Source organism: Oncorhynchus mykiss, chromosome 11 (genome assembly GCF_013265735.2).
Source record: "Oncorhynchus mykiss isolate Arlee chromosome 11, USDA_OmykA_1.1, whole genome shotgun sequence".
Lineage (NCBI taxonomy): Eukaryota > Metazoa > Chordata > Actinopteri > Salmoniformes > Salmonidae > Oncorhynchus > Oncorhynchus mykiss.
Window position 1 is genome coordinate 60,450,015 of NC_048575.1, and position 12,012 is coordinate 60,462,026.

Sequence of the window (12,012 nt, forward strand, 5' to 3'; positions counted from 1 at the left end):
TAACGATGATTGTTCTCTTCTTTGATACAAATCCACCCTCTACTCCTCAGTAAGGGCTAGTGCCTAGTGGAGACATACAACCTTCCTTCCTTCCTTCCGGAGGCTAGTGTCTTTGTTGAGTTTTACATGACTACAGTTTATATTAACAGTTAGCACCCCCAACTGGTCGAGGTGCACTATCAATTCAAAAACAGTACTTTGACTAACTATAATTTCTATATGAGTTACATCACATGCCATTGGGGTGATTTGTGTAGGCTTAACTGTTATATTTTGAAATATCAAAAAAGTGGTCATGTTATTGTTTAGAATTACCTTGCATTTTGTGATGGAATTAAAGCATTAGCTAAAGTTAATACGGACTCATGGTTCAGCTAACAAATGAAACACTTAAACACAAGGAGCAGTAACATGGGTCCCTTTGTCATCTTGGAAGTGTTCAAGATGGCAAAGGGAATACATTTTTTTTTTACTTGTCTGTATTGTCAGACTACTCTCTGTATGGGAAATTACTAGGCCTCTACCACATGACATGGCTGTATGAAGTTATGCCACATTTCACCTCATTGACAGTTCCTTTAGAAGACATTATATAAATCAGTATATAGAACATTACATACTGTCCATAATAACACTGGTTTTGGCAAAAGTAGCTAACGTTTAGCTAGCCAACATTTTGGTCTACCAGATTTTATGGCACCACTGCAGTACCGTTACACACACACAAAAAAATGTGTTAACTGGCTAGCAAGCTAGTTTACTACATTCACCAGCAGGATAGAGAAGAAAACAGCACAGACCTTGTTTAAAAGCACTTCCATTTAACGAGCAAACTAGCTAGTTGTGGGTTTTAAAGCTCAAGCTTGTAACAACGTTGTGTGCAATAAAAGTATGTTTAATACATACTCAGTGATAAAATAACAAGGTACCTATGCATGATAAGAATGAAAACTAGGTACCTAATGCCATAGTAATTTGGAAATGGCAAGTGGTAGCTAGCTAATGTTGGTCATTAATATGTTAACGTTAAATCAACTGCTAATTAGTTAAAGAAAATAAGTACACGCTAGCTAACTAGGTAACCTGCGTGTATTGTGGGTTAGTTGGGTAGCTACCTAATAACTTTACTGGCTAGCAATAGCATTGCTACTGAGATGCAACTTTGCTTGCTCGCTTTTCCAAACAGCTAGCTACCTTGCTAGTGATGGAGTTGAGCCTAGTACCAAACTAGCTTATCCCGTCGCTACAAAACACTAGCTACAAGGCCTACCTATGATACTCCCACGTATCCCCGGTGTTTTCTTACGCGCTTTCTTGACGTTTCTAGAACGTCTCTCCAGCTATTTCCAAACTTACCTCCCCCACGTTGGTGGTGGTAGTGCTGGCTGTGGATGCAGCGCTTGGGGTAGGGGAGCGCTGCAAAGTAACCAGAGCCATGACTGGGAGAATCTGCACAGGCCGGTGTAGCCTGTCCAGAGAATGGTTTTATTTCGGGTAAAGAACCTGAGGAAGTTGCTTCTTGATGTCAACGTCTATTGCGGTCGAAGCAGAGAATTTCATCGTCGTTATTAAATTTCCATCGTCCTAAAATCTGGCAGCCAGTGCCTCAGTTGTTGCTTTTGAATGTTCTCTAATAAAAATACATTCATGTAATATTAAGAACGTGCAGTGCAGACACACGTCGTTCCTCATGCTGCGGCTTTCACACTAGCTAGCCTCTGTAGCCTGCACAAAACAGCTTCAATCAGGCAGGAGGATGTAGGGATGCGAGCGTATACCATAATGCCAGCCCAGACAGCTAGAGCTGCTGTCTGTGTGTTGATGCTGAATTCAAACATTCAGTGGTCTGGTCCAATGGATGTTATCAAAATCTGTCTTCCAGTTTAAACAGTGTATTTCACTTCTCCTGTCGGTAAAAAAAAAAACGTAATTTCTCAAAAGTGACATGCTTTCCCATGTGTTTTACTGGGAGAATGCGTGTAAATTCGAAAGGAATTTACAAAAATGTTGATTCGTGAGCGGATTCCATTATGCTCTACTCTGGGGCAGTGGGCTAAAGTCCGTCACGTCGCTGGTAATGGGGACATACATAAATGCCAACTAAATAACATTTTGGTCAGTGTTTGTGTTAACTATTTAACTGTACGAGAAAGCTTAAAAGGCCTCAAATTGTAAATATCGGTATAGGTTTTTTTGTATCGGCCAAACATTTCATATCGGTGCATTCCTAGTTTCAGATGTTCTAGGAAGATGGGCAAGGACTTTGCCGTGCTAGCTTCAGAGGGAAGCAGGTTCCAACATTGGGGTGCCAGGACAGAGAAGAGCTTGGACAGGGCTGAGAGGGAGCTGGGTGGGCCAAGAGACCCGAATGGAGCACTCGGGTTGTGGTGCAGGGTTAAAGCATAGCCTGAAGTTAGGAAGGGGCAATTACTCTTGCTGTTCTATAGCTAAGCACCATGGTCTTGTAGTAGATGTGAGCTTTCAACTGGAAGCCAGTGGAGTGTGCGGAGGAGCAGGGTGACATGAGATTACTTGGGAAGGTTGAAAAGCAGGTGGGCTGCTGTGTTCTGGGTAAATCACACACGTGGGGAGCCCAGCCAACAGCGAGTTGCAGTGGTCCAGACAGGAGAGGACAAGTGCCTGGATTAGGACCTGCGCCACTTCCTGTGTGAGGTAGGGTCGTAGTCTATGGATGTTGTAGAGCATGAACCTGCAGGAGCGGGTCACTGCTTTGATGTTGGCAGAGAACGACAGGATGTTGTCCAGGGTCACGCCAAGGTTCCTTACACTCTGGGAGGGTGACACTGTGGAGATGTCAACCGTGATGGAGAGGTTTTTGAGCAGACAAGCCTTCCCCGGGAGGAAGATCAGTTCCGTCTTCTCGCGGTTGAGCTTGAGGTGTTGGGCCGACATCCAAGTTGAGATATGTTTTTATTTAACCTTTGTTTAACTGGACAAGTCAGTTAAGAACAAAATCTTATTTACAGTGGGTTAACTGCCTTGTTCAGGGGCAGAACAACAGATTTATACCTTGTCAGCTCGGGGATTCAATCTAGCACCTTCTGGTTACTAGCCCAACGCTCTAACCACTTGACTACCTGCCACCCCATCTGCCAGGTATGCAGAGATGCGTGTCACGACCTGGGTGTCAGAAAGGGGAAAGGAGAAAAGTAGTTGAGTGTCATACGCATAGCAATGATAGGAGAGACCATGTGAGGATATCACTGAGCCAAGAGTGTGTATAGCCTGAGACGCCCAGCCCTGAGAGGGTGGACAGGAGGAGCTGAGGGTTCATAGTGTCGACGGCAGCAGATAGATCTAGGAGGATGAGAACAGAGGAGAGAGTCAGCTTTGGCAATGCGGAGAGCCTTCATGACACAGAGAAGAGCAGTCTCGGTTGAGTGACCCATCTTGAAGCTTGACTGGTTAGGGTCAAGAAGATCATTCTGAGAGCGATAACGAGAAACTGTATCAGAGACAGCACACTTAAGTGTTTTTGAAAGAAAATAAAGGGATACAGGTCTATAGTTTTTGATGTCAGATGAGTTGAGTGTTGATTTCTTGAGGAGGGGAGCAACTTGGGCCATTTTGAAGTCAGAGGGGATGCAGCCAGTGGTCAGGAATGAGATGAGGGAAGTAAGGAATGGGAGAAGGTCTCCAGAGATGGTCTGAGAAGGGAGGAGTGGATGGGGTCGAGTGAGCAGGTTGTTGGGCGGCCAGACCTCACTAGTCACAGGATGTTGTCTGGAGAGAGAGGGGAGAAAGAGGTCAAGGTGTAGGACGGTTCTGTGTGAGTGAGACCAGTGGACTCCATAGGCTGAGTGAATGAGTGGTGGATGTCAACCTTTTTTTCAAAGTGGTTGACAAAGTCGTCCGCGGAGGGAGGGGAGCGGTGGAGGGTTAAGGAGGAAGGAGAGGGTCGAAAAGAGTTTCCTATGGTTAGAGGCAGAAGCTTGACATTTAGAGTGGTAGAAAGCTGCTTTAGCAGCGGATACAGAGGAAGAAAAGGTAGAGAGGAGGGAGTGAAAGGATGATAGGTCCTCCAGAAGTTTAGCTTTCCTCCATTTACGCTCAGCTGCCCGGGTCCCTGTTCTGTAAGCTCGCAACGAATCACTCTGCCACAGAGCAGAAGAGGAGGGCCGAGCCGGCTGGGAGGAAAGGGGACAGTGCGAGTCATAGGATGTGGAAAGGGAGGAGAGTAGGGTTGAAAAGGCAGAATCAGGAGGATTTAGCAGAAGGGAGAGATAATAGGATAGAAGAGAAAAGAGTTGTGAGAGAGAGAGCAAAGATTACGAAGGCGCATGACCATGTTGGTAGGGGCTGAGTGGTTAGGGTTGGAGGAAAGGGAGACAGAAAAAGAAACAAAGTAGTGATCAGAGAGACCTGGAGGGGGGGGGGGGGGGGGGTTGCAGTGTGATTAGTAGGCGAGCAGCCTCAAGTAAAGATGAGGTCAAGCGTAGTGCCTGCCTTGTGAGTTGGAGGGGATTGGGAAAGGGTAATTTAAAAAGAGGCATGGAATTTAAAGAGTTGGAAAGAAATGAATCAAAGGCAGACGTTGGGAAGTTGAAGTCGCCAAGTAATAAGAGCGGTGAACCATCGTCAGGAAATTAGCTTATCAAAGTGTCAAGCTCATTGAGGAACTCTCCGAGGGAACCTGGTGAGCAATAGATGACAATAATGTTAAGTTTGAGTGGACAAGTGACAGCATGGAATTCAAATGAGGAGACGGACAGGTGAGAGGGGGCGAAAAGAGAATCTCCATTTAGGAGAAATAAGTAGACCCGTGCCACCACTGCAACGACCAGATGCTCTCGGACTATGAGAGAAAACATAGTTAGATGAAGAAAGAGCAGCTGGGGTAGCAGTGTTCTCTGGGGTGATCCATGTCTGCTTTTGAATGTTCTCCAATAAAAATTAATTTATGTAATATTAAGAATGTGCAGTGCCGACACATATTGTTCGTCAAGGGACTGAAGGGCAGCATAGGCTGAGATGAACTCGACATTTTTAAACGCAGATGGGCAGTTCCAAACACTGCCAGACCTGGAATTCCACAAAAAAATTGAATTAAATCAAATTTTATTGGTCACATACACATATTTAGCAAATGTTATTGCGAAATGCTTGTGTTCCTAGCTCCAACAGTGCAGTAGTAACTAACAGTGCAGTAGTATCTAAAAAACAATTCACAACAATACACACAAATCTAAAAGTAGAAGAATGGAACTAAGAAATATATAAATGTTAGATCGACTAATGTCGGAGAGGTATTGACTAAAATACAGTAAAATCGAATACAGTATGAGATCAGTAAAGCAGTATGTAAACATTATTTAAACGGTATTAAAGTGGCCAGTGATTCCAAGTCTATATATATAGGGCAGCAGCCTGTAATGTGCAGGGTTGCGTAACCGGGTGGATGCCGGCTAGTGATGAATATTTAACAGTCTGATGACCTTAAGATAAAGCTGGGACAGAGAGACTGAAAAACAGCTTCTGATGCAGCTGTACTGTTCTCGCCTTCTGGATGATAGCGAGGTGAACAAGCCGTGGCTGTGGTGGTTGATGCCCTTGATTTTTTTGGCCTTCCTTTGACATCGGGTGCTGTAGGTGCCTGTAGGGCAGGTAGTTTGCCCCCAGTGTTGCGTTAGGCAGACCGCACCACCCTCTGGAGAGCCCTGCAGTTCTGGGCGGTGCAGTTGCCATACCAGGCGGTGATACAGCCTGACAAGATGCTCTCAATTGTGCATCTAAAAGTTGAGGGTTTTAGGGCCCATGCCAAATTTCTTCAACCTGCTGCGCCTTCTTCACCACACTGTCTGTGTGGGTGGACCATTTCAGTTTGTCAGTGATGTGTACCTCAAGCAACTTGAAGCTTTCCACCTTCTCCACTGTGGTCCTATAAATGTGGATAGGGCGTGCTCCCTCTGCTGTTTCCTGAAGTCCACAATCAGTTTCTTTGTTTTTTAGACATTGAGTGAGAGATTATTTTCCTGGCACCACTCTCCCAGGGCCCTCACCTGCTGGCTGGCTCGTCATTGTTGGTAATCAAGCCTACTACTATTGTGTCGCCTGCGAACTTGATGATCGAGTTGGAGGCGTGCATGGCCACGCAGTCATGAGTCAACCAGGAGAACAGGAGGGGGCTGAGCACGCACCCTTGTGGGGACCGTGTGTTGAGGATCAGCGAAGTGGAGGTGTTGTTTCCTACTTTAACCACCTGGGGGCGGCACATCAAGAAGTCCAGGACCCAGTTGCACAGGGCTGGGTTCAGACCCAGGGCCCAGAACTTAATGATGGGCTTGGAGGGTACTATGGTATTGAATGCTGAGCTATTGTCAATGAACATCATTCTTACATAGGTATTCCTCTTGTCTATATGGGATAGGGCAGTGTGCAATGTGATTGCATTGTCTGGATCTATTGGGGCGGTAACCAAATTGTAGTGGGTCTAGGTTGTCAGGAAAGGCAGAGGTGATATGATCCTTAAGTAGCCTCTCAAAGCAGTTATTGATGATAGGAGTGCTACGGGGCGTTCAGTTACCTTTGCTTTCTTGGGTACAGGAACAATAGTGGACATCTTGAAGCAAGTGGGGACAGCAGACTGGGATAGGGAGAGATTGAATATGTCCGTAAACACTCCAGCCAGCTGGTCTGCGCATGCTCCGAGGACGCGGCTAGGGATGCCGTCTGGCCCGGCAGCCTTGCGAGGGTTAACATGCTTAAATGTCTTACTCGCGTCGGCCACGGAGAAGGACAGCCCACAGTCCTTGGTAGCGGGTTGCGTCAGTGGCACTGTGTTATCCTTAAAGCGGGCAAAGGTGTTTAGCTTGTCCGGAAGCAAGACAGTGTCCACAAAATGGCAGGTTTTTCCTTTGTAGTCTGTGATTGTCTGTAGACCCTGCCACATACAGTGGGGAGAACAAGTATTTGATACACTGCCGATTTTGCAGGTTTTCCTACTTACAAAGTATGTAGAGGTCTGTCATTTTTATCATAGGTACTCTTCAACTGTGAGAGACGGAATCTAAAACAAATATCCAGAAAATCACATTGTATGATTTTTAAGTAATTAATTTGCATTTTATTGCATGACATAAGTATTTGATACATCAGAAAAGCAGAACTTAATTTTTTGTACAGAAACCTTTGTTTGCAATTACTACGTTTCCTGTAGTTCTTGACCAGGTTTGCACAAACTGCAGCAGGGATTTTGGCCCACTCCTCCATACAGACATTCTCCAGATCCTTCAGGTTTTGGGGCTGTCGCTGGGCAATACGGACTTTCAGCTCCCTACAAAGATTTTCTAGTGGGTACAGGTCTGGAGACTGGCTAGGCCACTCCAGGACCTTTAGATGCTTCTTATGGAGCCACTCCTTAGTTGCCCTGGCTGTGTGTTTCAGGTCGTTGTCATGCTGGAAGACCCAGCCACGACCTATCTTCAATGCTCTTACTGAGGGAAGGAGGTTGTTGGCCAAGATCTCGCGATACATGGCCCCATCCATCCTCCCCTCAATACGGTGCAGTCGTCCTGTCCCCTTTGCAGAAAAGCATCCCCAAAGAATGATGTTTCCACCTCCATGCTTCACGGTTGGGATGGTGTTCTTGGGGTTGTACTCATCCCTCTTCTTCCTCCAAACACGGCGAGTGGAGTTTAGACCAAAAAGCTTGATTTTTGTCTCATCAAACCACATGACCTTCTCCCATTCCTCCTCTGGATCATCCAGATGGTCATTGGCAAACTTCAGACAGGCCTGGACATACGCTGGCATGAGCAGGGGGACCTTGCGTGCGCTGCAGGATTTTAAACCATGACAGCGTAGTGTGTTACTAATGGTTTTCTTTGAGACTGTGGTCCGCGCTCTCTTCAGGTCGTTGACCAGGTCCTGCAGTGTAGTTCTGGGCTGATCCCTCACCTTCCTCATGATCATTGATGCCCCACGAGGTGAGATCTTGCATGGAGCCCCAGACCGAGGGTGATTGACCGTCATCTTGAACTTCTTCCATTTTCTAATAATTGCGCCAACAGTTGTTGCCTTCTCACCAAGCTGCTTGCCTATTGTCCTGTAGCCCATCCCAGCCTTGTGCAGGTCTACAATTTTATCCCTGATGTCCTTACACAGCTCTCTGGTCTTGACCATTGTTGAGAGGTTGGAGTCTGTTTGATTGAGTGTGTGGACAGGTGTCTTTTATACAGGTAACGAGTTCAAACAGGTGCAGTTAATACAGGTAATGAGTGGAGAACAGGAGGGCTTCTTAAAGAAAAACTAACAGGTCTGTGACAGCCGGAATTCTTACTGGTTGGTAGGTGATCAAATACTTATGTCATGCAATAAAATGCAAATGAATTACTTAAAAATCATACAAAGTGATTTTCTGGATTTTAGATTCCGTCTCTCACAGTTGAAGTGTAACTATGATAAAAATTACAGACCTCTACATGCTTTGTAAGTAGGAAAACCTGCAAAATCGGCAGTGTTTCAAATACTTGTTCTCCCCACTGTACGTCTTGTGTCTGAGCCGTTGAATTGCGACTACACTGTCTCTGCACTGATGTTTTGCCTGTTTGATTGCCTTACGGGAGGAATAACCACACTGTTTGTATTTGGCCATATTCCCAGTCACCTTGCCATGGTTAAATGTGGTGGTTCACGCTTTCAGTTTTTCGAGAATGATGGTTTGGGTAGGTTTTAAGTCACAGTGGGGACATCTCCTTTACACTTCCTGATGAACTCAGTCACCGTATGTATCTGTGTATTCGTCAATGTTATTCTCAGAGGCTACCTGGAACATATACCAGTCCGCATGATCAAAACAATCTTGAAGCATGGATTCCGATAGGTCAGACCAGCATTGATTAGACCTTAGCACGGGTACTTCCTGTTTGTGTTTCTGCCTATAGGAAGGAAGGAGCAAAATGGAGTCGTGATCAGAATTGCTGAAGAGAGGGCGGGGGAGGGCTTTGTAGGTATTTCAAAAAGTTGAGTAGCAGTGACCATGTTTTACCAGTGCGAATACTTGGCACAACTTCGGTAGCTTTTTCCTCAAATTGACTTTGTTAAAATCCCCAGCAACAAAAAAATGCGGCCTCAGGATTTGTGGTTTCCAGTTTGCATAAATTCTAGTGTAGTTCTTTGAGGGCCGTCGTGGTATTGGCTTGAGGGGGAATATACATGTTTGTTACTATAACCGAAGAGAATTCTCTTGGGACCTAATTCGTTGGGCATGTGATTGTGAGGTATTTTAGGTCAGGTGAACAAAAGGACTTGGGTTTCTGTATGTTCTCACAGTCACACCATGAGTTGTTAATCATGAAGCATACACCCCCACTTTTCCCGGAAAGTTCTTTATTCCTGTCTGCGCAATGTACTGAGAACCCAGATGGCTGAATGGACGGGGACAGTATATCACGAGAGAGCCATGTTTCCGTGAAACAGAGTATGTTAAAAGCCCTGATATCTCTGGAAGGAGCTCCTCGCCCTGAGCTCGTCTACTTTATTATCCAGAGACTGAACATAAGCGAGTAATATTCTCTGAAGCGTGAGATGGTATGCACGCCTCCTGAGTTGGACTGGAAGTCCACTCCGAAAACCTCTTCTCCGCCGGCAATGTTTTGGAGCAACCTCTGGAATCATTTCAATTGCCATGGGGGGTACGAATAAAGTATACAATTCAGGAAAGTCGTTTTCCTAGTCGCAATGCTAGTGAGTTACCGTTGCTCTGATATCCAAAAGTTGTTTACGGCTGAATGTAATAACACTAAAATAATTCTGGTCTAATAATGTAAGAAATAACCCAAAAAAATAAAACACTGCAAAGTTGAGTAGGCGCTAGAAGCAGAGCTGCCATTTGTTAGTGCCATCTTATGGGTTTGCTCCCAGGGTACACTAAATTAGAAGGGTTGTAGCCAAGAGGTGGGGAGCAGCTGTAAAGCCTCCAGGGAGAGGTGCGAACAGGTATAGAAAAAACACACATAGTTGACAAAGCTACAAAAGAGCTAAATTAGATAATCTGTAAATAACTAGGTAAGATACTCAAGTGAGAGGGTGGTGTGGAGCCTTCCTCGAACAACTCCACTGAACCCTCTTTGTTTTTGCAACAAAACCCCTGCTGAGAAACAAGGGAAGACTGAAGAACTAACACTAATTGCTGATTGCCTAGGAGAGGTGAAACCACTCCCCTTCCAATAAAGCCACTGATTACCAAAATAAGTCACAAATTACCCTGCCCCTTGATCCTGGTTGATGTGTCAACAACTACCTGCAAATGATGAGCAGTTCACACACCAAGTAGGCCACTGGGAAGACAGGCAGCACTTAAAGTAGATGGCCCAAACTTGCAAAAAGACAGGACTAGACCACAACAGATAAAGAGATACTTATCAGATAAAGATATACTTATCACTCCTGGAGATGTCAGGAGTCCTCTAGCTATAGAATACAGCTAGGCATATATATTATTAGCCTATGTCAGTCTAATGACAGCGTTATAGGGGAGAGTGGGGTAAGTTGTGCAAAATGATTAGTTGAGCCACCCCTTAATTTATACAATGACTGTATATATGAATGGACAAAGTCATTGATCATGTAACATCATTCATTCCTATGTGAAGACTCAATAGCTAATGAAGCCAAATTAAGACGGTTGTGATTAGGGGTGTCCAGACATGTAGTTATAATCATATCCGTAAATTGACAATTGATAGTCGGATCGGATGAACTCGGGATCGGAAAAAAAACGGAATATGCCTAAGTAGATGTTGGCAAAATACCAATCTCCCGCCACGTTTATAGACCAAACAAGCTGCATATTAGAAGCCGCGGGAGGGTGTGTGTGTGTGTGTGTGTGTGTCTTCAACTTGCAGCAGGCAGACAAGTTTGCTCACAGTCAGAATGAGCGTCTGCATTTCAGCTTTTTTCCCTACCCTTGCCCCGCTTGTTAGATATTATGCACATTGATATCTTGATCGCAAATGTCCTTGCCATTTGATTTATCATAGTTGTATGCTAACATGAACGACCAGACCGAAACAGAGAAGTGAAAGTGATCGGGTGAAATTACGAAGTGCGGGAAAAGAGAAATACAGCTTTACTCTATCCAATCAAAGCAGCAGGATCAACGAACAGCCCGCCCTTCTCTTACAGACAGGCAAATTAGCCAGTTGAATTATTTAGACCATATAGCGCCTCAGTTGACTGATTGACATGAAAAAGATGCGTGCTGGCACCCGTAAATTACTTTTTTTCCAATCACGGATAATTACAAAAAATACTGGGATCATAATCATATACAGAAAAGTGCCCATATCCCTTATGATACTAGTTTTGTCCAACTACTCGGCACACTTCTAGTTAAGACGGCATCTCATGGAGACATAACTGCACAGTTTGAGCTACCACTTTCACTTTAACCCACGGAAAGATGTCCTCCTGTACAGAATAAAAATTTGGTTTAGACTAAAAAAAAGAAGCTTCTTCAGGAAGCGACGTTGCAGGTTAGCTCAGTGTTGCCCCCTCTCATTCAATAACTGAAGTTGAAGGACGACCGGGGTACTGCAGTTCGCCATTATCAACTAAATTATCCTTATAACTTCTTCTGTGTGTGATTTTAAAATAATCGCTTCAAGGACAAACATCTTGTGTATTAGAAGCAATTATTGATACCATGAATGTATTCTAAAACATGTTTTGTTTTCATGAAGATTGACCACCATTTATTGTAATGGAGGATCCTGTTTTCTGCTAACAATGCCTGCAGTACCACGGTCGGCCTTGAACTTCCGTGGCTTCAAAGAGAATGGGTAGTCGTTCTCCCCTGGTTTTACACATCAGTTGGGGTCTCTAAGCTGCAATATAAGGTCCTCAACCTAGCATGAAAGTGCATCTTTGTAGCTGTGTGGGCTAATATAGTCAAAATGGCTCCACATACCCCACAATACAAATTATGATTACATTTTGTCCGTTGTATGCATTGTTTTATTTTATTTTTTATTTAACCCTTTATTTAATATG

At 44.6% G+C, this 12,012-nt stretch overlaps 1 protein-coding gene and 1 pseudogene across 2 annotated transcripts in view; both read right to left on the bottom strand.

Moving 5' to 3' along the window:
- Positions 1–2,047, bottom strand: part of LOC110536116 (slingshot protein phosphatase 1a) — a 62,723-nt gene extending 60,676 nt beyond the window's left edge. For both annotated transcript variants that reach the window (XM_021621684.2, XM_021621683.2), the window contains exon 1: positions 1,357–2,047. In XM_021621684.2, the coding sequence (XP_021477359.2) occupies positions 1,357–1,437 (81 nt within the window). In that variant the 5' untranslated portion in view covers positions 1,438–2,047. The remainder of the gene's footprint in view (positions 1–1,356) is intronic.
- Positions 2,048–2,132: 85 nt separating this feature from the next.
- On the bottom strand, positions 2,133–6,039 carry LOC118937393 (annotated as a pseudogene).
- Positions 6,040–12,012: the final 5,973 nt, after the last annotated feature.